At 44.0% G+C, this 22,209-nt stretch overlaps 1 protein-coding gene across 1 annotated transcript in view; it reads right to left on the bottom strand.

Annotated features, from left to right (window-relative positions):
* The window catches only part of SAMD4A (sterile alpha motif domain containing 4A), a 348,043-nt gene that overhangs the window by 39,240 nt on the left and 286,594 nt on the right, over positions 1–22,209 (bottom strand). The window contains exon 4 of the mRNA XM_030215023.1: positions 8,682–8,791. Within this exon, the coding sequence (XP_030070883.1) occupies positions 8,682–8,791 (110 nt within the window). The remainder of the gene's footprint in view (positions 1–8,681; positions 8,792–22,209) is intronic.

The raw sequence follows: 22,209 nt of genomic DNA, 5'->3' as shown, positions 1-22,209 counted from the left end.
AAAATTGAACACAATACTCAAGGTGCGGTCGCACCGTGGAGCGATACAACGCCATGTGTTAATTTTAGGAATGCCCCCACTATGCCATACCTCTCCCATCTCTGTGTCCCATTTTCAGATCCTGCGTAAAATTTAAGTGTGCATCCCACACCTAAATGTACACACATAAATGCCAGTTATATCCAATTAGTGCCAATAATTGCTTGTTAAAAAGCCAATTACTGGTGCTAATTGGCTCAATTTTCAATTAAATTGAGCATCCAATTTTGGTGACTTTTATAGAAATAGGGGGAAAAGGCACAGAATAGTGGCCTCTAAAAGCATTGATGCCCTATGCACTATTCTATAAGGCCATGTGTAAGTGCTATAGAGCATAACTGCAAGGGGTATACATATGTGTGGAGCAAGGGGGTATGGGAGGGCTGCCACTTATGTTACACATAAACACTGCACAAAATTGCAACCATTTATATCTGCACTGACATAGTATAACTGAGCATGCCTTCAAATACACACAAAAAAGAAAGAAGAAAGGAGGCAGACCAGGGGCGTAGCCAGACTTCGGCGGGAGGGGGGTCCAGAGCCCGAGGTGAGGGGACACATTTTAGCACCACGGCGCCGCCGACCCCCTCGCCACTGTTGAGCCCCCCTGGCGCCACCGCCCCTCCCCCATCCATTTCGACTCCCCTCCCGCTGCTGCCAACCCTCCCCCGCCACCGCCAGGTACCTTTGCTGGCGGGGGTCCCCAACCCCTGCCAGTTGAAGTCCCCTTCTGCGCCGGTCTCTGAGTCTGGCGCGTTCGCTGATCTGAATTCTGTTTCTGCGAGTCCTGACGTCCTGCATGTTCCTACGTGCAGGATGTCAGGACTCACAGAAACAGAATCCAGATCAGCAACGCGGCGGAGACCAGTGCTGAAGAGGACTTTGGCTGGCGGGGGTTGGGAACCCCCACCAGCAAAGGTACCTGACGGTGGCGGCGGGGGGAAGGGGGGGGGGGTCAAATGTGGCAGGGGGGGTGAAAGCAGGGGGGCTAGGGCTAAATCTGTGGGGGCCCATGCCCCTGTGGTCCCACCTAGCTACGCCCCTGGGGCAGAACAAGGTAGTTCCAAAGTACGTGATTTATTGGAGAACAGCAATAAAACGACTCGATGCCGTCCTGCGTTTCAGTGCCATATGCTATATTGTTGGAGATATTTGCTCTTAAGTTTGCATTTTATCATCTTGGCTAAAAATAATGATTTGACTCCTGAAGCAGGTGCATATGGTGCCTAAACAAAGGACTATGTCGAGTCATTTTATTGGGGTAGGCTATCCACCTAAGTGGATGAACACAAAATCCCACGAGGTAAAGATACAGATAAAAAAAGTGGGAAGTGGACCAATGACTCCAGGACGCTGAGACTGTGGTGGTATATAAAGGAGCAAACTTTATTGTAGACTCGACACAGTATTGCGTTTCGGCCACAGGCCTGCCTCAGGAGTCTAAGTCTTGTGCCTAACAAGAGTAATTGCTGGAGAAGAATACACGAGATATTCAATTATTCAATTATTTGTCGCTGGCCAAATAGAAGCAGGAGATTCTACAGCTTGTTTACCGATGCATGATAACCGCCCGTCCTATTGAAATACTTCAACAGCTTACACACTCAAATCCGTCTACAACTCCTGAGGCAGGTCTGTGGCACAAACACAGTACTGTGTCGAGTCTACAATAAAGTTTGCTCCTTTATATACCACCACAGTCTCAGCGTCCTGGAGTCATTGGTCCACTTCCCACTTTTTTTTATCCGAGTCATTTTATTGCCATTCTCCAATAAACCACCTGCTTTGGAACTACATTGGTCTGCCTCCTTTTTTCTTTCTTTTTTGTTGCTGTGCTGTGGACAGTTACTAGGGAGACACTTCTGCTTTCTTTTTGGCTTAATTTAGGCGCACCAATATGGGTTTATGCTACTATTCTATTAACAGAATCGGGGTGCCCTGACACCATAACAGAATGGGCGCTCCCCATGCAGCATTGGAGTGCCTAACAGGGGGTGGTCAGTTAGTGAACTGCCCTTTTAGTGCTGCTGACTGCTCCAGGAATATCTGGATAGTGGCAGGGTGAGGGTCCGCTGGGTTAGAGGAACGCTGGGATCCCACGATGAAATCAACTGCATAGAAAGGAGTGGGAAGTAGACCAGGCCAACCAGAAATAAATGAGGAGACTTCAAATGATGATAAATAGTTTATTGATGAAGACTCGACACAGTACCGTGTTTCAGCTGTTAGCCTGGATAAAGGTGAGCCAGTTGATATTGTGTATCTGGATTTTCAGAAGGCGTTTGACAAAGTACCTCATGAAAGACTCCAGAGGAAATTGAAGAGTCATGGGATAGGAGGTAGTGTTCTATTGTGGACTAAAAACTGGTTAAAAGATAGAAAACAGAGAGTAGGGTTAAATGGTCAGTATTCTCAATGGAGAAGGGTAGTTATTGGGGTTCCCAGGGGTCTGTGCTAGGACCGTTGCTTTTTAACATATTTATAAATGACCTAGAGATGGGAGTAACTAGTGAGGTAATTAAATTTGCTGATGACACAAAGTTATTCAAAGTTGTTAAATCGCGGGAGGACTGTGAAAAATTACGAGTCTGGGAGACTGGACGTCTAAATGGCAGATGTGAGCAAGTGCAAAGTGATGCATGTGGGAAAGAGAAACCCCCCCCCCCTCATCTCCCTCTCCCCCCACCAAGGCATGCTATGGAAATCCCATGACTAGGCAATGGGTTAGACTGTGCAAAAAATGCTTTTGAAAAGGTGGGATATAAATATATGTAAATCCAATTTAGATATGAAAACTTGACAAGAAAAGACAGAGAACGATCATAGAGATAAACAAGTTGCAAAGTGCAGGCTTGTAGTGTGGCATAACGGGATGTTTCCCCTTTCTCCATATGCAGGTCTGTTCGAGGACAAGGTGTGAGAAGACATGGCAAAGTGTGTCTTTGTGCATGTAGGTATGTGTTTGTGTATATTCTTTGTGGGGTCCTTTTACTAAGGTACGGTAAGAAGTGGCCTGTGGTAGTATAGGCACAGGTATGGGATGTGTGCCGGGCCAGTTTTTACTGCATCTATAAAAAATGGCTTTTTTTTTTTTTAATGGGAAGGGAAAAGGGCCTGCGGTAAAAAATGAAACCAGCGCGCTCCCAAAACTGGCCTGAGCCCTTAACGCCACCTATTCATCTAACGGTAATGGCTCGCGCACTACATGTGCGGTGACTGGTCGGCGCGTGCCAATTACTGCCAGAACCGGCACGCGTAGGAGGAAATAATTTATCCACACAGATGTGACACACGTTATGGGCACAAGCTAAATCTAAAATTACCACCAGGAGGGCATGCTGACCTGGCGCTAGACTCATTTGGGCATGCGCTGCACATGCGTAGAGTCTACCGCGACTTAGTAAAAACAGTCCCTGTATGTGTCTTTGTTTGTGTTTGTGTCTGCCTGTCTTTATGTATATGTCTTTGTGTGTATGTGTCTGTCTCTTTGTATATAAGTGTTTGTGTGTGTGTGTGTGTTTCTCTTCGTATATTTGAATCAATAACTCCACTACATCATTCATTACACTGGTTGCCTATTGTTTATCGGATTGAGTTTAACATTTTAGTGTTAGTACATAAAGTCCTTTATCATAAAGTATCAGCATAGCTATATAATTAAGACTATCCTGCTTATTTTTGAAGGAGATGGCCGGCTATCTTCCGACACAAATCGGGAGATGACCGGCCATCTCCTAAACCCCGCCAAATTGGTATAATTGAAAGCTGATTTTGGCCGGCTCCAACTGCTTTCCGTCGCAGGGCCGGCCAAAGTTAAAGGGGGCGTTTCGGCAGGGTACGGAAGGCGGGACGGGGCGTGGTTACGAGATGGTGGCTTCGGCTGATAATGGAAAAATGAAGGCTGGCTCTGACGAGCACTTGGCTGGCTTCACTTGGTCCACTTATTTTTAGTACCAAGCCTCCAAAAAGTGCCCCAACTGACCAGATGACCACCAGAGAGAATCGGGGATCACCTCCCCTTACTCCCCCAGTGGTCACCAACCCCCTCCCACCCAAAAAAAAATTAAAAATCATTTTTTGCCAGCCTCTATGCCAGCTCCATGACAGCAGTATGCAGGTCCCTGGAGCAGTTTTTAGTGGGTGCAGTGCACTTCAGGCAGGTGGACCCAGGCCCACCCCCCACCTGTTAAACTTGTGGTGGTAAATGTGAGCCCTCCAACCCCCCCCGCCCAAAAAACCCCACTATACCCACTGTGCCTCCCTTCATCCCTAAGGGCTATGGTAGTGGCGTACAATTGTGGGGAGTGGGTTTTGGGGGTATTTGGGGGGCTCAGCACACAAGGTAAGGGAGGTGTGCACCTGGGAGCAATTTTTGAAGTCCACTGCAGTGCCCCCTAGGGTGCCCGGTTGGTGTCCTGGCATGTCAGGGGGGCCAGTGCACTACAAATGCTGGCTCCTCCCACGACCAAATGCCTTGCATTTGGCCGGGTTTGAGATCGCTGGCATTAGTTTCCATTATCGCCAGAAACCGCTGCCGGCCATCTCTAAAGCTGGCCCAAATGTTGAGATTTGGCTGGCTCCGACCGTATTATCGAAACAAAAGATGGCCGGCCATCTTGTTTCAATAATACGGTCGGGACGCTGCTTTATGGGGCCGGCCATATAGATGGCCGGCCCCGTTCGATTATGCCCCTCTATATCAACCTGCTCAAATGCTCAGGTATGAGAATCATGCATAATTATGTGAGACTGGTAAACATGTTTTCTCTGCAATATGTATCACAGGCGTGAAGGGGCATTTTTGATAGTCAATCTAAGTTGGACTAAATTCGAACAGCAAATGTAACCAGTTTTGAAAAAAGAAAAACGTCTATTTTTTTTTAAAAATACCATTTCAAACAAAGTTTTGTGCTTTGTGCGTTTATCTTTTTAGGTCATTAAAAAATGCACAAGTTAAAAATGCACAAAATCAAGCCATTGGGATGTAAGAGGGGCCAGTATTTTTAGCAGCTTGGTCTCCCAGACATCCCAGGAGAGCAATGGGGCACCCTAGGGGGCACTGCTGTGGACTTCATAAAAATGCTCCCAGGTACACATCTCACTGTTGCTCCCATATCTTATCTGCTGAGCCCTCCTAAACCCACTACCCCCAATTACATCACTACAAATAGCCCTTCTCAATGGAGGAAGCACCTTTTGTGGGTACAGTGCAGGGTAAACCCGCCCAAAAACCGCCCGTAGCCAATCCCCGTCTTCCGCGTCACCGAACTCTGCCCCTCGCGTCACTAACCCCGCCCCCGCGTCACCTAACCCCGCCCCCGCTTCACTAACCCCGCCTCCCACGTCACTAACCCCGCCTCCCACATCACTAATCCCGCACCCTACGTCATCCCTGACATCAACCCCGCCCCTGAAAGGCTTCTATTGGTCCAATTTGGACCAATAGAAGCCCCGGAAAAAACCGCCGAACTCGCACAGCGGCGACGGGAAAACCGCCCAAAAAACCGCATCCCGCGGCCAGCGAAATTTTCCCGCCGCCGCTGGTGAAAACCCGCCCAATTGGGCGGTAAAACTGCCCACCTGGCAACCTTGGTACAGTGGGTTTTTAGAGAGTTTTGGAGGGCTCATAGTTTCCACTACAAGTATAAAAGGTAGGGGAAGTATGGGCCTGGGTCCACCTGTCTGCAATGCACTGCACCCACCACTACACTACTTCTAGGGTCTTGCATACTGCTCTAATGGACCTGGCTTATAATATCTGAGGCTGTCATAGAGGCTGGTGAGTACTATTTTTATTCACATTTTTGGGGGGCAGGAGCAAGTCAATGACCACTGGAGGAGTAAGAAGGGTCACCCCTGAATTCCTCCAGTACTTATCTGATCATTTAAGGCACCTTTTGTGTTTTATTCATTAGAAAAACAGGTCTAGACCAAAACGCTTAAGTTTTCGCCTTAGACGTTTTCATTTTGTTCCATTATGACTGTAAAACATCTAAGTGTTAGGCTTGCCCTCGAAAGTGTTAGGCATCCCGCCTTCGAAATGCCCCCAACATGCCCCCTTGTGATTTGGACATACTGCAGATGAATTGCATAGATAAACGTCTGCAAAATAGGTTTCAAAAATACTGATTTGGAGGTTTTGAGAAAACATTTGTCCAAATGCTGCTTTATGACACTTTTTGGATATTTTTGTTCTTTCAAAAATGAACCCCACAATGTTTAAATTTACTAAATAATGTGGCATTTTGCTACCATATTTGGGGGATGGGGGTTATCAACATGAGTTACTGTTAAGTCGGGTTATTTTATCGTGGAGTCTCATTGCTCTTATTTTATTCATTATGCATGTTATGTTGTAATCTGCTGTGCTCTTTAGATAAAGCGGACTATAAGTTTTAGTTAATAATAATAATAATTCTTTTTATGTGTGGTGTGTGTCCTTGTGCCTATGTGTACAAAACATAGGAGCCAACTTTTCAAAATGATTGGGGGTGCTTAATTCTTTTTTTTTTTACAGGTGGTGCATTTGTCTCCCTCCCCTCTCCCCTCGCCCCCCCTCTCCTCAGAGTTCCAGCCCCCCCTCTCCTCAGAGTTCCAGGCCCCCTCCCTCTCCTCAGAGTTCCAGCCCCCCTCTCCTCAGAGTTCCAGACCCCAATCCCTCCCTCCCTCCTTCCTCTGAGTTCCAGACCCCCCTCCGAGTTCCAGACCCCCCTCCCTTCCTCCGAGTACCAGACCCCCCCCTCCGAGTTCCAGCCCCTCCCTCCCTCCGACTCGAGTTCCAGCCCGACCTTGTCTCCCACTCCCACAACAGTCCTTCGCCTGCCCCTCGCCTTCCTGCATGCCGCCCATAACTTAAAAGTCATCTTACCGGGGTCCCAGTGGCAGCAGTAGTGAAAGGCGAGCATGAACAGGCTTGGCAAGTCGGCGCTAAGTTCAGCCTGCCTTCCCTTCTCGTTGCTCTCAGCTTTGCCTCTGGTCCTGCCCTCATTTCCTGTTTCCGCAAGGGCGGGACCAGAGGCAGAGCTGAGAGCAACGAGAAGGGAAGGCAAGCTGAAGCGCCGACTCGCTGAGCTTGCTCGTGCTCGCCTTTCACTATTGCTGCCGCCGGTACCTTGGTAAGATGACTTTTAAGTTATGGGCGGCATGCAGTATCTGAGGATCTGAAGGCGATGAAACAGTGTGACAAGTCGGTGGCCGTAGCTAGAAGACTGTTAGGCTGTATAGAGAGAGGTGTGACCAGCAGAAGAAAGGGGGTGTTGATGCCCCTGTATAAGTCGTTGGTGAGGCCCCACCTAGAGTATTGTGTTCAGTTTTGGAGGCCGTACCTTGCGAAGGATGTAAAAAGAATTGAAGCAGTGCAAAGAAAAGCTACGAGAATGGTAAGGGATTTGCGTTACAAGACGTATGAGGAGAGACTTGATGACTTGAACATATATACTCTGGAAGAAAGGAGAAACAGGGGTGATATGATACAGACGTTCAAATATTTGAAAAGTATTAATCCGCAAACGAACCTTTTCCAGAGATGCGAAGGAGGTAGAACGAGAGGACATGAAATGAGATTGAAGGGGGGCAGACTCAAGAAAAATGTCAGGAAGTATTTTTTCACGGAGAGAGTGGTGGATGCTTGGAATGCCCTCCCGCGGGAGGTGGTGGAAATGAAACGGTAACAGAATTCAAACACTCATGAGACAAACATAAAGGAATCCTGTTCAGAAGGAATGGATCCTAAGGAGCTTAGCCGAGATTGGGTGGCAGAGCCGGTGGCGGGAGGCGGGGATAGTGCTGGGCAGACTTACACGGTCTGTGCCCTGAAAAGGACAGGTACAAATCAAGGCAAGGTATACAAAAAAGTAGCACATATGAGTTTATCTTGTTGGGCAGACTGGATGAACCATGCAGGTCTTTTTCTGCCGTCATCTACCATGTTACTATGTAATTCCAAGGGAACTGCATACCTAGGGAGCAAAATAAAAGGCTGTACATCAAAGTATGGAGTCATTGAGCATACAGGTCTGGGTCTGTAACACGCAGAAATAATAGGAAGTATAATGTACAAAATCAAAGGGTAAAAACTAAAAGGACATTTGAATAATGGAATACTATCAACAGTCTAGCATAAATGTTACCAGTATTAGAGGTGCTTTAACTAAGCTGTGATAAAGCATGGCCTTAGGGCTCCCCTTACGCGGTTCTTTCCCGCACACTAAGGCCATTTTTACCGCAGCAGTACAATGGCTGATTTTCTATTTTTTGTCTTCATGGCCACACACTAATGTTGCCATTGGCATGTGGCCATTAAAAATAATCATGAGCCCTTACCGCCACCCTCTTTGCAGGTGGTAAGGACTTACGAGCTAATCCTGTGGTAATCAGTTAGCTCATGGTAATGTAGATGCACTGATTACCGCAGAAACACCCACTCTCCAGACATGCCCCCTCCCCAGAAAAAAAACAGAAAATGTTTTTTACCGTGTGGTGTGTGCGCACAAACTCGGAATTTAAGCCCTTTTAAGCTGCAGTAAGCTGCACTAGTGTTTATCATAGCTTAGTAAAAGGACCCCTTAGTATGCTAACCATTGAATTTTCAAAGGATTTAAAAGATATTGATTCAAAATAATACTAGTTTAAAGACATACGTGTGCCTCAAGTTGACATTCACTGAGTGACATCATTTCTTCATACGTCATCTGGGAGAAGAGAGCTGCGTATTTGTGCAGACGTAGACTTTTTAACCAGGCAGGAACATCTGTAGCGGAAAAATAGCACAATTATATAGAAGTCTTTTAATATTGCTCTCTGCTATTATACCCACTGTAATAAACAATGAAAGACAGAACTTCATTAAAGACAAATTTGTACTAGATGGCAGTAGTCAGAGATGAATTTAATTTTTTTGTTGTTATTTGAAAATGATAATGGACTACATTCTATATATGGGGCCTGAAAATTCCATGTGGAAAAAAATATGCCTAGATGTATTCTAAAGTAAGACTAAATTTTACAGAATAGGCCTAATTTCCTTGCAGTATATAGAATATGCAGAGCTCCTCTCCACGTGACCACATTTAGTTGCAGCCATTTACGTCACCTTTTACTTGGTGTAAATCCCGACACCTAAATTAGACGCAGAGCGGTTGTATTCTGGAACATACATAGATTTTAGAAATGCCCATGGCCACGCCCCTTTTCAACTATGCGACTTAGAATTTATGTATCAGAATACGCTTAGCGAGTTGTGTGCGTAAATCTCAATTAATGCTAATTAGTGCTGATAATTCCTTGTTAATATCCAATTAACAGAGCTGATGAGCTAGTTAACCGATTAAGTTATGTGCACTGTTAAAGAATCCGGCAGAATATGTGTAATCCCTCTCATTCCCATTAATTTCCCAGTCTCCTCTCTCTCACCCCTATGAATCTGTAATCATTAGGGATGGGCACCCAGAAAGTTTTTGTTTCACGTTTATGTTTTTTTCTGTGTGGAAACAAATGTTATTAAGAGTGTGTACTATGGGTCAGATTCTATAAATGGCATTCAAAATGGCTGCCAGAAAAGATTGGCAGCAAGCGAGATTCTATGCAAGGTGAGGGCCCTTTCTAGAATTGTGCTTAGTGCCGATTCCCCTGCCCTAACTTTGGGCACCAGACTTATGCCTACTGAAACCTGGTGTAAATGTTGGCACCCAAGTTGGGTACGCTGACCCATTATTCAGAACGACACACGCAACGTTTGGGGAATGTCCCTGACATGGCCATGCCACCTTTTGAGTTGTGCACTACGGGATTTGGGTGATGGGCGTTATAGGCTAGTGCAACAGCAGATGCATGCACCAATTCCAACTGGTGCCAATTAACATCAATAACTGGTTATTAACATTCAATTATTGCTCATTAATGATGCGTTTGCCAATTAAGATGCGCATGCATTCTGGCATCACACCCAAATTTGGGCACCATATATAGAATCCAGAGGAAGCACATATAAGGGGTCTTTTACAAATGCGCGCTACTGTTTTTTGTGCGCGCTAAAAATTAGTGTGCAGTAAATGCTAAGACACACATAGGAATATAATGGGCATCTTAGTGTTTAGCGCACATTAATTATTAGAGTGCTCTTAAAATGCTTGCCTGATTTTGTTAAAGGGGCCCATAATGCACATTCTTCTTAAAGAGTGTGCACTGTTTGCACATAGTGCATTCTCTATCCTGATAGATATGAATATGCGAAGCATTGCACATACACACTCTCGGGAAACAGCATGTACTATTATGGGCTAAGTTCAATAAATGGCACCCAAAATTAGGTGTGGGATGACCCGTACTAAGCTACTATTCTGTAAAGGGCGCTCTGCACAAAGCATACAGATATTCTATAACATTGTGTCTAATTTCTGGGAACACCCCTTACCCATCCGTGCTCCTCCCATGGCCATTATGAAATGTAGGCATGCATGTTATAGAATAGATCATAGGGCAGATCCCTGAGTAACTCTTAATTACTGCCACTTAAGTACTTGTTAACTTCAGGAATTGATTGCTTGCACCTAATTGACTAATTAGTTTACATGTGGATCTGGGATCCGAGCCCAAATTTGGGCAACCTCTACAGAAGCCAGGTGACTATGCATATATAGTACGAGCAGTCTTTAAAGAGTGCACACTATTTTCACATAGTGCATGTTCTTTCCTGATAGATGTGCAGGTGCAAATCATTGCACGTGCACATTTTGTTGAGATAGGATGTGCACTCTGTGGAAATAGCATTCACTCTTTACGGAAAGCAAATACTATGTGTGCACAGTGCCCACTCTTATCAGGAGATGACATTCGTTTCAAACAGCCCATCCCTCGTAATCATTCCCCATCTCTTCCTCCCCCTGTAAATTTTATATGAGGCACACAGAACTGTGCGCCCAAATTAGTGTGTGCCCAAGACGTGCGTGCAAACTAATTAACAAGCCAATTAACATCTGTCTGTCACACATGAACTTTACCACAATATCACTTTGTATTTGTCATACTGGAATTGACGATCGCCATCACAGTACTATGTAAGCCACATTGAGCCTGCAAATAGGTGGGAAAATGTGGGATACAAATGCAATAAATAAATAAAATTAAATAAATAAATAAATAATTCTACTAGCACGTAACTCAAAGAAAAGCGCAAGTGAAATAACCAATTACAGACCAGTAGCATCTATACCACTAATAACCAAAATAACTGAAGGGATAGTAACAAAACAACTCACAAACTATCTAAACAAGTTCTCAATACTGCATGATGCCCAATCAGGATTCCGGTCGAATCACAGCACAGAAACAGTATTAATTACCCTAATGACAAAATTTAAACAAATGATTGCAACCGGCAACAACATACTCCTCCTACAATTTGACATGTCAAGTGCCTTTGATATGGTTGACCATGGAATCCTACTACACATACTTGAATATTTTGGCATCGGAGGAAATGTCCTAAACTGGTTCAAGGGGTTCCTAACCCTGCACTCATATCAAGTCACATCAAACTCAACTATGTCTGCTACATGGACACCTGAATGTGGAGTACCGCAAGGATCACCCCTCTCACCAACTATTTTCAACCTAATGATGATCCCCTTGGCAAAACTTCTATCAAACCATAACCTCAACCCGTATATATATACGCCGATGATGTAACAATATACATCCCTTTCAAACAAGACATTAAAGAAATCCTCAATGAAATCAACCAAAGTCTTCACATCATGAACTCCTGGGCAGATGCATTTCGATTGAAACTAAACGCAGAAAAAACTCAATGCCTGATACTCACCTCCCAGTACAACACGAATGAATTCACTGCTATAAACACACCTAAACTAAACCTTCCAATCTCAGAAACTCTAAAAATCCTTGGAGTTACTATTGACCGCCACTTAACACTTGAAACTCATGCAAACAACACAACCAAGAAAATGTTCTACTGCATGTGGAAACTGAAAAGAATAAGACCATTCTTCCCAAGATCCGTCTTTCGCAGCCTAGTGCAATCCCTCGTACTCAGCCATCTGGATTACTGCAACTCACTATACTCAGGTTGTAAAGAGCAAATACCGAGGAAACTTCAAACAGCCCAGAACACAGCAGCCAGACTCATCTTCGGAAAACCAAAATACGAAAGTGTCAAACCCTTACGAGAGAAGCTACTACTACTATTTAGCATTTCTATAGCGCTACAAGGCATACGCAGCGCTGCACAAACATAGAAGAAAGTCCCTGCTCAAAGAGCTTACAATCTAATAGCTACACTGACTCCCACTCAAGGGACGCATTACTTTTAAAGTATGCACATTAGTCCACAAAATCATTCACGGTGAAGCCCCAGCTTACATGTCTGACTTAATAGACTTACCACCCAGAAACGCTAAAAGATCATCCCGAACTTTCCTCAACCTTCACTTCCCCAATTGCAAAGGCATAAAATATAAAATGCTACACGCATCAACCTTTTCTTATATGAGCACGCAATTCTGGAATACACTACCATGCAACCTGAAAACGATCTACGAACTAACCAACTTCCGCAAATCATTGAAAACCCATCTCTTTGATAAAATTTACTGAAAGAATCAAAACACATTAAGTCCGCACACACTGTTAGTAATGCAACAATACATTCTCTTCTGAATTCCCATCCCCCATAATTTTTACCACATTTATTCCTCTACTCATAGAAAAATGTTATACCGAATTGTTCTCCTACTATTGCTTAGTTGCCCTAACAGTTCCTGTTGTTTCTTTCCATTGTTCTTCTCCATTGCTCTATTCCCTTAACGACACTTTAACTTTATTTTCGCATAACCCCTCACAATGTAATCCATAACCGAGTTGTAACAAACTGTATTTCCACCATTCACAATGTATTGTAAGCCACACTGAACCCGCAAATAGGTGGGAAAATTTGGGATACAAATGCAATAAATAAATAAATAGGGATGTGGCTATGGGCATGTCAGGGATTTTCCAAAAAGTTGTGTGTAGAATTACAGAATATGGTTTCAGTGCGCCTAACTTGGGTGACAGTATTTACACCAGGTTTCAGCCAGCGTAAGTCTGGCACCTAAAGCCAGGCGCAGGAATTGGCACCAAGCATGATTCTGGTGTAGGATTTCCCGCAGTAAGGGCTCCCTAGTTAGCTGTGCTGTTTTTTGAGCATGGGGTGGGGGTGGGGAATAGGGAAAGGCCTCATTTTAATGTAATTTAAATGCTATTTGCATTATCCCTTGGTGTGCTCGTTATTCCCCATGGTAGGGGCCTCTGAGTATGGTGCGCTGGCAACTGTGGGTGCTAGTCCAGTGCTAATGGCCTCTGGTGCCCATGTTTGCTTCTGAGCATCGAGGCTTAAATGAGCAAAAACTGACACTGCCAGAAACTAAGGGGCCCTTTTACTAAGATGAACTACGAAATGGGATTAGTGCTTTTTAATGTGGGACTTTTCTATGCACTAAGCCCATTTATAATGCATAACTAAAAGGGCTTTTTTTTTCTTTTTGTAGATGCCACGCTAATTTTTCCATTAGTGCATGAGACCTGCAAAAAATATTGATGCGGGAGTACTTCCTGCCTCCAACTTATATCCTGCCTATCCAATCTATCTAAGCGGGTTACAACATAACATCCATAAAGCAAAAACATCACATACAACAAAACTCATAATAAAACTATAATAAAACATAAAAAGAAAGAATACACCCTAAAACAACACTATAACTAACATAAAATCTACAATCACCAGAAGGTATTATGAAACAAATTATTTTCAATTGCTTTTTAAACACTGGTAAAGAAGCAGTTTGGCACACTTAGAGCTCCTGTGTTAAATCCATGTTATCCAGGTATTGTGCAGTAATGCTATAAGTTATGTGTGTAAGTGTGAGTCCCGCCCATGCTCTGCCCATGCTTATACTACCTGTAAAATACACACTATAAGATACGTGCAAACAGAATAGTGCTTAGATAGAAATTTGACATTTGCATGCGAATGTGCACATTTAAACGCATAGTTTAATAAATTAGTTTAATAAATTACATATGTAACAGGCACACAAATGTTAGCATCAGGTTTTCAGGATATCCATAATAAATATGCATGAGATACGTTTACATGCCAAGGAGGCAGTGCTTTCAAATGTACCTCATGCATATGCATTGTGGTTCTTTGAGCAGTTTTATACATAGCCCTAGGTTTATGCCTTCTGTCTTTTACATTTTAAGGGGAAACTTACCTGTCCTATGTTTCCTATTCCCTTCCCCTTTCTGTGTTCCACTATTGGTTGTGTATAGGAAATATTTTTGTTGCACTACTCAGCTCCTTCCTTTTGGTTTTCCTCCTTGATGTGTTTTTCGAAAGTTATGGTCATCATCAGGGCCGCCAAGAGACTAGGCCGGGCCCGGGGCAAGGCCGCCCCCCCCCCCGCTGATGCCGCTCCCCATCGCTCCCCCTGCCGGTGCCGCCCCTGTCGCACCCCCGCCGCCGCAGTCCCCGGTCTCACCTGCCTGCCTGCATGGCTCCGGGCCTCCTGCATTCAAAGCGGCTGTCGTAGATTGCCTCTCATGAGCCGCAGATCGCCTCTCTTCTGGCCTTCCCTCCCTGTGTCCGATCCTCGTCTGATGTAACTTCCGGTTTCCGCGAGGGCGGGACACAGGGAGGGAAGGCCAGAAGAGAGGTGATCTGCGACTCAAGAGAGGCAATCTGTAACTGCCGCTTCAAATGCAGGGGGCCCGGAGCCGAGGAGGCAGGCAGGTGAAACCGGGAACTGCAGCGCCGGCAGCCTGACCCCGGCACCGGGGCCCCCTTGGAGGCCTGGGATGGGAAATTTTGCTCCCCCCTCTCGGCGGCCCTGGTCATCATTTGTTCTCTCTCTGTTGAAACTGATTTGGTTTTGTACATCACCCTGATGCCTTTTGTGAGTATTGGCATACCAAAAGTCAGTAAATAAAATAAATAAATACCCTGAAAACCTGACTGGCTGGGTTTGCCGCACTGGATTTGGTTGAGAAGCACTTATACAGCACGACTAGTTCATAAAGGCCTTTCTAAAACTGACTCTCTGTCAGCTCCCACACAAAGCATCAGCATTCCTGCTAACCTGAATGGGGATCGCTGATCACTTTCTTACCACCTGCTGCTGCTCCAACTGCCTCGTGGTTTGAATGCTGCTAGGACTCATTCTTATGGGACCAACTGGTCCCATTTGGGTCACAATGCAAGACGGGCAGAGTGATGCCATAGAGTTAGGCAGCTGGAAGCCCCAAACAGTATAAACAAGAATATTTATATGTAGTACTGGTTCCAAGCCTTCCCTGGGGGGGTGGGGGGGGGGAGACTAGCTATACTGGTTTACAGAATAGCAACAAAAATATGCATGAGATAAACTTGCATGCACTGGAGGTTGTGTATGCAAATCTAAGTGACTGGGGTTCCCCTCGGCCAAGTTTGGGAACCACTGATCTATGTCACTGATGCTTAGATTTATTTGCACCTGTAGGCACTCTAATATTACATTATATGAACTTTTTAAATGACCTTAGGTCAAACATTTAGGAATTTGATCAGTCAGTTTCATTGCTATTCTAATATCTGAAACTGGTCCTTATAATTATATAATTCAGTTAAATATACATCTAGCATGATTTGTGTCCCCTCCTCTCATTATATTGGCCATATGTATTGAATAGATAATTCTTCTTATCTATATATATATATATTGGTATATTGTACTTATGTATTGGATCTATTTTCCTGTGTAACTGAATCAGTGTTGAGTTATTTCTTGTTGATAGGTTGTGCTAGTATAATAAATATTAAATGAAAAATCCATCTAACTTAGTGGCCTGTGTACTAAGCTTTAAGCTTTATCCCCATAAACAAGAAGGAGTTTGCTTTTACTAAGATATGCTAACAGATTTAGTGCACACTAATGATTAGTACATGATAAATGCCAAGAAGCCCATTTTATACCTATGGATTTCTTAGCATTTAACACATGCTAATTGTTACCACATGCTGACCCAAACTAATCCTATGAACCCATCTACCTAACACATATCCAGGAGACTACCACAATGACCCAGACTACATCTCCTACCAAATTTCCCTATGCTTTTCCCATATCCCATCCCCCTCCTGCCTTCTCTACCCCTCCTCCAATGCTCACCTACCCCTTGCTCATACCTCTCCTACTCCCTTCACCCTTGCCCATCTCTACCTACATATCTCTTTTATTATTCTGCCTTAGTTAACCTATTTTCTCTTTATCAATTCTCTGTAATTCATATTATTATGTAAGCCGCATTGAACCTGCCTTGAGTGGGAAAGCGTGGAGTACAAATGTAATAATAAATAAAGGACCCCAAAATGAGAAAACCTTTTACTACATACAGCCCCCAGTGTCATAATGTAGCAATTTTATTTTTTGATCCAGCAATTTCTTCCTCCCCCCATTTGGGCTTCCACGAGCTGCAACTGCAAATATCCAGGAATTTTTCCCTTATATCACCAGCCAACTTTTTTTTTTTTTTTAAAGCACAGTAGTTGCATTGATTTACCATGAAATCTTGATGTGTGCGTCTGACCACTAGGTGTCACCGCTGCATAGTAGCAACTGCCTGCTCCTAGAGGTTGTGGGTGCTACCTGGGAGGCATCTTCAGTTCTAGCCAGGCTGAGAAATGGAAAACCTGAGGTAGGAATCAAACCATGATCTCTCTGTATGGCAGCACACAGTAGTCCTACTGAACCACCAGACTGGCACGCTGGAGCAGTTTATGTATCCAGTCATATTATTGCTATATTTTAATTGATACATCTGTATATATACAGCGCCTTAAATCAGGGTACTTTATACAAGTTACATACAGGTCCTTTCCTAAGGGAGACCAAGTGGTGTATTTAAAAAGCCCTTGGTCTTCACTCCCAGCTATCAAGGGCCACCCATAGGTCAGGTTTTCAAGATATCCCTAATGAACATGCATGAAAGAGATTTGGATGTGGCCTAGTGGTTAGGGTGGTGGACTCTGGTCCTGGGGAACTGAGTTCAATTCCCACTTCAGGCACAGGCAGCTCCTTGTGACTCTGGGCAAGTCACTTAACCCTCCATTGCCCCAGGTACAAATAAGTACCTGTATATGTAAGCCGCATTGAGCCTGCCATGAGAGGGAAAGTGCGGGGTACAAATGTAAATAAAAAAAAAATTATCAAACCTCTCTCGTGCATATTTATTAAGGGTATCCTGAAAACTTAACCCCTTGGTGGCTCTTGAGGACTGGGAGTGAAGACCAAGGAACTAAGCCGTGTTACTTGTTAGTGCTAGCAATTAATGCGTGTGATCTACCCAATTAATTGATAACGTGGAGAAAAAGTAGTTCCTATGCATTAACTATTAACGCAGCAGAAAACACAGCACGGTTAACATCAGATGAAATAGGTGTTACAGCATCTCATGATCTGCATTGCAGTTAATGTGAGGTAATGACATTCTCACTGCAATAACTGAATGGCATACTGCTGAGAAAATCCTGCATAATGTAAGGGTTTTGCAGTTAGTGCATGTTAATTTTGGCAAATAAAACACAGTAACTGCAGTTTCCTATAGCATTATAGTAACAAGAATTCTAATCGGTACCAATGTTCCCTTTGAGCTGTGCTGGGGTCTGATGACCCTGTTCTAATCACTGGGTGTGCTGCAGCTGTCTCATAATTTCAACTGTGTAAGGCTGACAGGTCCTGCGATAGCTGCAACATGCCCGGAAAAATAAAACATGGTTGGCAGATTCCCCTACCCCCGCAATGCAGCTTTGAGGGAAGGTGATGGATATTCATTTTCACTTCTCCTGCTTACCTAGATTGCCTAAAACTGAGGACTAGCTTTATTAAAATGCAGTAATGTATAAGTGCATGCTAATGCCATTAATTGTCATTAGGAGCAAATAGGTCCCACTGCATAAAATGCGATCTGCACTGAACAAAAAGGAATTAATGTATGCTTGCATGCACTAACGCAGTAGTGCCTTTTAATGAATCCAGCCCTAAATCTTTGTTCCTTGGTACTGTGGAATTTTTCACCAAATTGTACAGAAGTCAACTAAAACACGTTCATCATCGCTTTCAGATAGCACCTCTGATGTACCACTGAAAAGTATTGCAATCTGCAGAGTCTTGTCATATCATGACCAATTTGGCTCCTAGGAATCTGCAGTACTAAACTACATACAATTGTGTCCTCTACACAGATATATGACATAATGTTTAAAAAAAGAACTTATGAATGTTCCCCTGGATGCCCATTTGTTTTTTTTCACAAACATGGGAAGGTCCACTGTGGTAACATAAGCGAGCATGAGCAGAGGAGCTTTCGCAAACATTGCTGCACCACGGTCTTTAATAGTATGGTTCAAATGGAAAACTTAGAGGAACCTGCTCCTCTCAGAGGCTGTTAGCTTAGTATTGCACATAAGCAGCTAGGAATAAAATAGTAGTCACACAAAAATGGAGCCTGGCTCCTATCAGTCCACAGAACAGTTCCAGTGTGTAGAGAGTTACAAAATAAAGCTTTGTTACCTCACAGTTACCCCTTTGGTCCTTCAAAGATATGTTGTATAAGCATACTCTGGAGGCCTGCTTCTTGCTGTTCTGGGCCTCCCTGGTTTGTCTCACTTCTGGGGTTTTATTTGCTGTGACTGAACCATACCCTCACAGGCCTGACCTCTTAATGTGGCCCTGTGAGGGAGTATGTTTAAGGGGGACCATCAGTTTTCTATACACTCCTTCACATCCACCCAGGAGAATGATGATGATTGAGACTACCACTAGGAGTGCCATTTTGATGGATGGTACCAAAATGGCAGGTGTGACTGGGGGTTGCTCCTGGTCAGGGAACCCCTAGACAACCAGGGATATAAGGTACTGGCACAGGAGTGGGACGCTACTATGTGGGTGGGAGGCTTGATCGGGGGAGGGGGTTTATTTGGGTGAGGGTTGATTAAGAGGGCCTGGATTGGGGAGCTCTTGATACAGGTGGCGCTGTTGATTGGGGAGGGGAAGATCAGTAGGGCAGGTGTGGGAGGTCATGGCCAGGAGCATGCTAGAATAGCGCTGCTTACAGGGTAGCTCACATGCAGTGTTATTCATTTACCATGGCAGTCTGCAACATGTGGGACTGTTGTACTGGAGGTTGATGACTCCCATGATAAATCAAGGTGCAGTGAAAGCTCAACTTATACTGCACCTTGATAACTTAATAGAATACTGGAGGCATTAAGTTATTTGTGAATTATTGTTATGTATATGTATGTTTTTCCTGAAAGAAAAGCCCATAAGCCATTATTAACATGGGCTTGAGAAAATCCACTGCTTGTTTCTAGGGCAAACAGCATAAAATCTGTTTTACTCTTGGAATCTTGCCGGGTGCTTGTGACCCGGATTGGCCACTGTTGGAAACAAGATCCTGGGTCTGATGGACCTTTGGTCTGCCTCAGTATGGCTACAGTTATGTTACTATGTTCTTATGTAAACTGCTTTGGATAAATTGTAAAGTGGTATATAAGATTTAATAAAAATAAAGAAGCTAAGAGGTATCATTTATACTTATTACAAAGTCTCCCATTTGTCTTCTGTAAACATGCACAACAATTTTAAAGAATACACTTCTGAGTAAATAATGAAACTCAGATAAATATAATACAAAGAAAGTGAGCAAGCAGATGGATATATTTATTCAGTGTATGAAATGCTCCTCATTCCTTCATCTACTATTCCATTAAATAAAAATTTATGATTTTACATATGCAGCATGGAGTTCAAGCCCTGAATCAGCACTTTGACTACTAATAAATCTTAAACGGTTGTACTCATTGGTAATTTAAATATTACACTGTCAGCAAATATGTTAATTTCTTGCACCGTTTCTAAGAAGGTATCCTTTTATTTATTTTTAAAAAGTACTATTGTAAAATTGATCTTTGAGCACTTTCCTGAAAAAGACTCACATTAAAGTAGCATCCCAAGGTGTTGGCCTAGGTGTACATTAAGTCCTTGTCTATTTCCCTCACTGAAGATCCCTGTGACCTTAGACAAATCACTTCATCCTCCATTGCCTCAGGTGTAACTTAGATTGTGAGCCTAGTTGGCCAGGGAGATAACCCGTGTACTTCAATGCAACATGCCTACAGATTGAATTTGGAAAAGGTGAGGAAGAAATCCAAATCCAAGTGAACACTGCTATCCAGCAATCTATTTATAAATCTATTGATATGTCATTGAAATATACATAAATTTCTCCACGCTGAGATTTGGTATATATACAGGGGTCCTTTTACAAAGATGTGCTAAAAGATTTACCCCCCCCCCCCCACACCTTTTACAAAGCCACACGGTAATGCCAACATAGCCCATTCACTTTGTAAAGGGGGGGGGGGGGATTAGAGTGCACTAATTGTTAGTGCATGCTAAATGCCACACAGTCATTGTATACCTTGCCCCGAGAAAGGAAAGGACAAATCAAACTCGGGTATACATATAAAGTATCACATACCATGTAAATGAGTTTATCTTGTTGGGCAGACTGGATGGACCGTACAGGTCTTTATCTGCCATCACTTACTATGTTACTATCTATGGGCTGCATCAGGGCCAGTCTTAGGCAGGGGCAACAGGGGCGGTCGCACAGGGCCCCACGCTCCTAGGGGCTCCACATCTCTGTCACATGTGTCCTCCTGTCTTGGAACAGCTCCCTGCTCCATACCTTAATGTGCATCCGCATTTCAGTAGACAGCATCAGGCAGTGGCAGCGATTTTCATATCCTGTCAGCTGACAAGCCCAGATCCTCCTTGCTGCTGCGTCCTGCCCCCTTTTGATGTCACTTCCTGCTTCCACAAGGGTGAGATGCAGCAACAAGGAGGCTTTGGTTAGTCAGCTGCCGAGCCCAGAGCTTCCTTGCTGCTGCGTCCCACCCCCTTTTGATGTCACTTCCTGCTTCTGCAAGGACGAGATAAAGAAGCAAGGAGGCGGTAGGGGCTTACATGCCAATGGCCACACACTAATGGAAAATTAGCATGTGGCCATTAATTCACAAATTACAAAAAAACCCAGCCATTTTACCCATGCAGAAAAAAAGCTTTAGAATGTGGCAACGATTCGTGTAAGGATGTGCTAAGGCCAATTTTTTTTACCACAGTTTGGTTAAAGGGCCTCTTAGGAGGCAACACAGCATTTTACACAGTCAAGTAGGTGGTTATATAATTTAATTGTATATACGAGTAGGTGCTACGAAAACATAAGTACATAAGTACATAAGTAGTGCCATACTGGGAAAGACCAAAGGTCCATCTAGCCCAGCATCCTGTCACCGACAGTGGCCAATCCAGGTCAAGGGCACCTGGCACGCTCCCCAAACGTAAAAACATTCCAGACAAGTTATACCTAAAAATGAGGAATTTTTCCAGTCCATTTAATAGCGGTCTATGGACTTGTCCTTTAGGAATCTATCTAACCCCTTTTTAAACTCCGTCAAGCTAACCGCCCGTACCACGTTCTCCGGCAATGAATTCCAGAGTCTAATTACACGTTGGGTGAAGAAAAATTTTCTCCGATTCGTTTTAAATTTACCACACTGTAGCTTCAACTCATGCCCTCTAGTCCTAGTATTTTTGGATAGCGTGAACAGTCGCTTCACATCCACCCGATCCATTCCACTCATTATTTTATACACTTCTATCATATCTCCCCTCAGCCGTCTCTTCTCCAAGCTGAAAAGCCCTAGCCTTCTCAGCCTCTCTTCATAGGAAAGTCGTCCCATCCCCACTATCATTTTCGTCGCCCTTCGCTGTACCTTTTCCAATTCTACTATATCTTTTTTGAGATACGGAGACCAGTACTGAACACAATACTCCAGGTGCGGTCGCACCATGGAGCGATACAACGGCATTATAACATCCGCACACCTGGACTCCATACCCTTCCTAATAACACCCAACATTCTATTCGCTTTCCTAGCCGCAGCAGCACACTGAGCAGAAGGTTTCAGCGTATCATCGACGACGACACCCAGATCCCTTTCTTGATCCGTAACTCCTAACGCGGAACCTTGCAAGACGTAGCTATAATTCGGGTTCCTCTTACCCA

Source organism: Microcaecilia unicolor, chromosome 9 (genome assembly GCF_901765095.1).
Source record: "Microcaecilia unicolor chromosome 9, aMicUni1.1, whole genome shotgun sequence".
NCBI classification, from domain to species: domain Eukaryota; kingdom Metazoa; phylum Chordata; class Amphibia; order Gymnophiona; family Siphonopidae; genus Microcaecilia; species Microcaecilia unicolor.
Note: the sequence above shows the minus strand (reverse complement) of the source record. Positions and strands in the feature narration are given on the sequence as shown.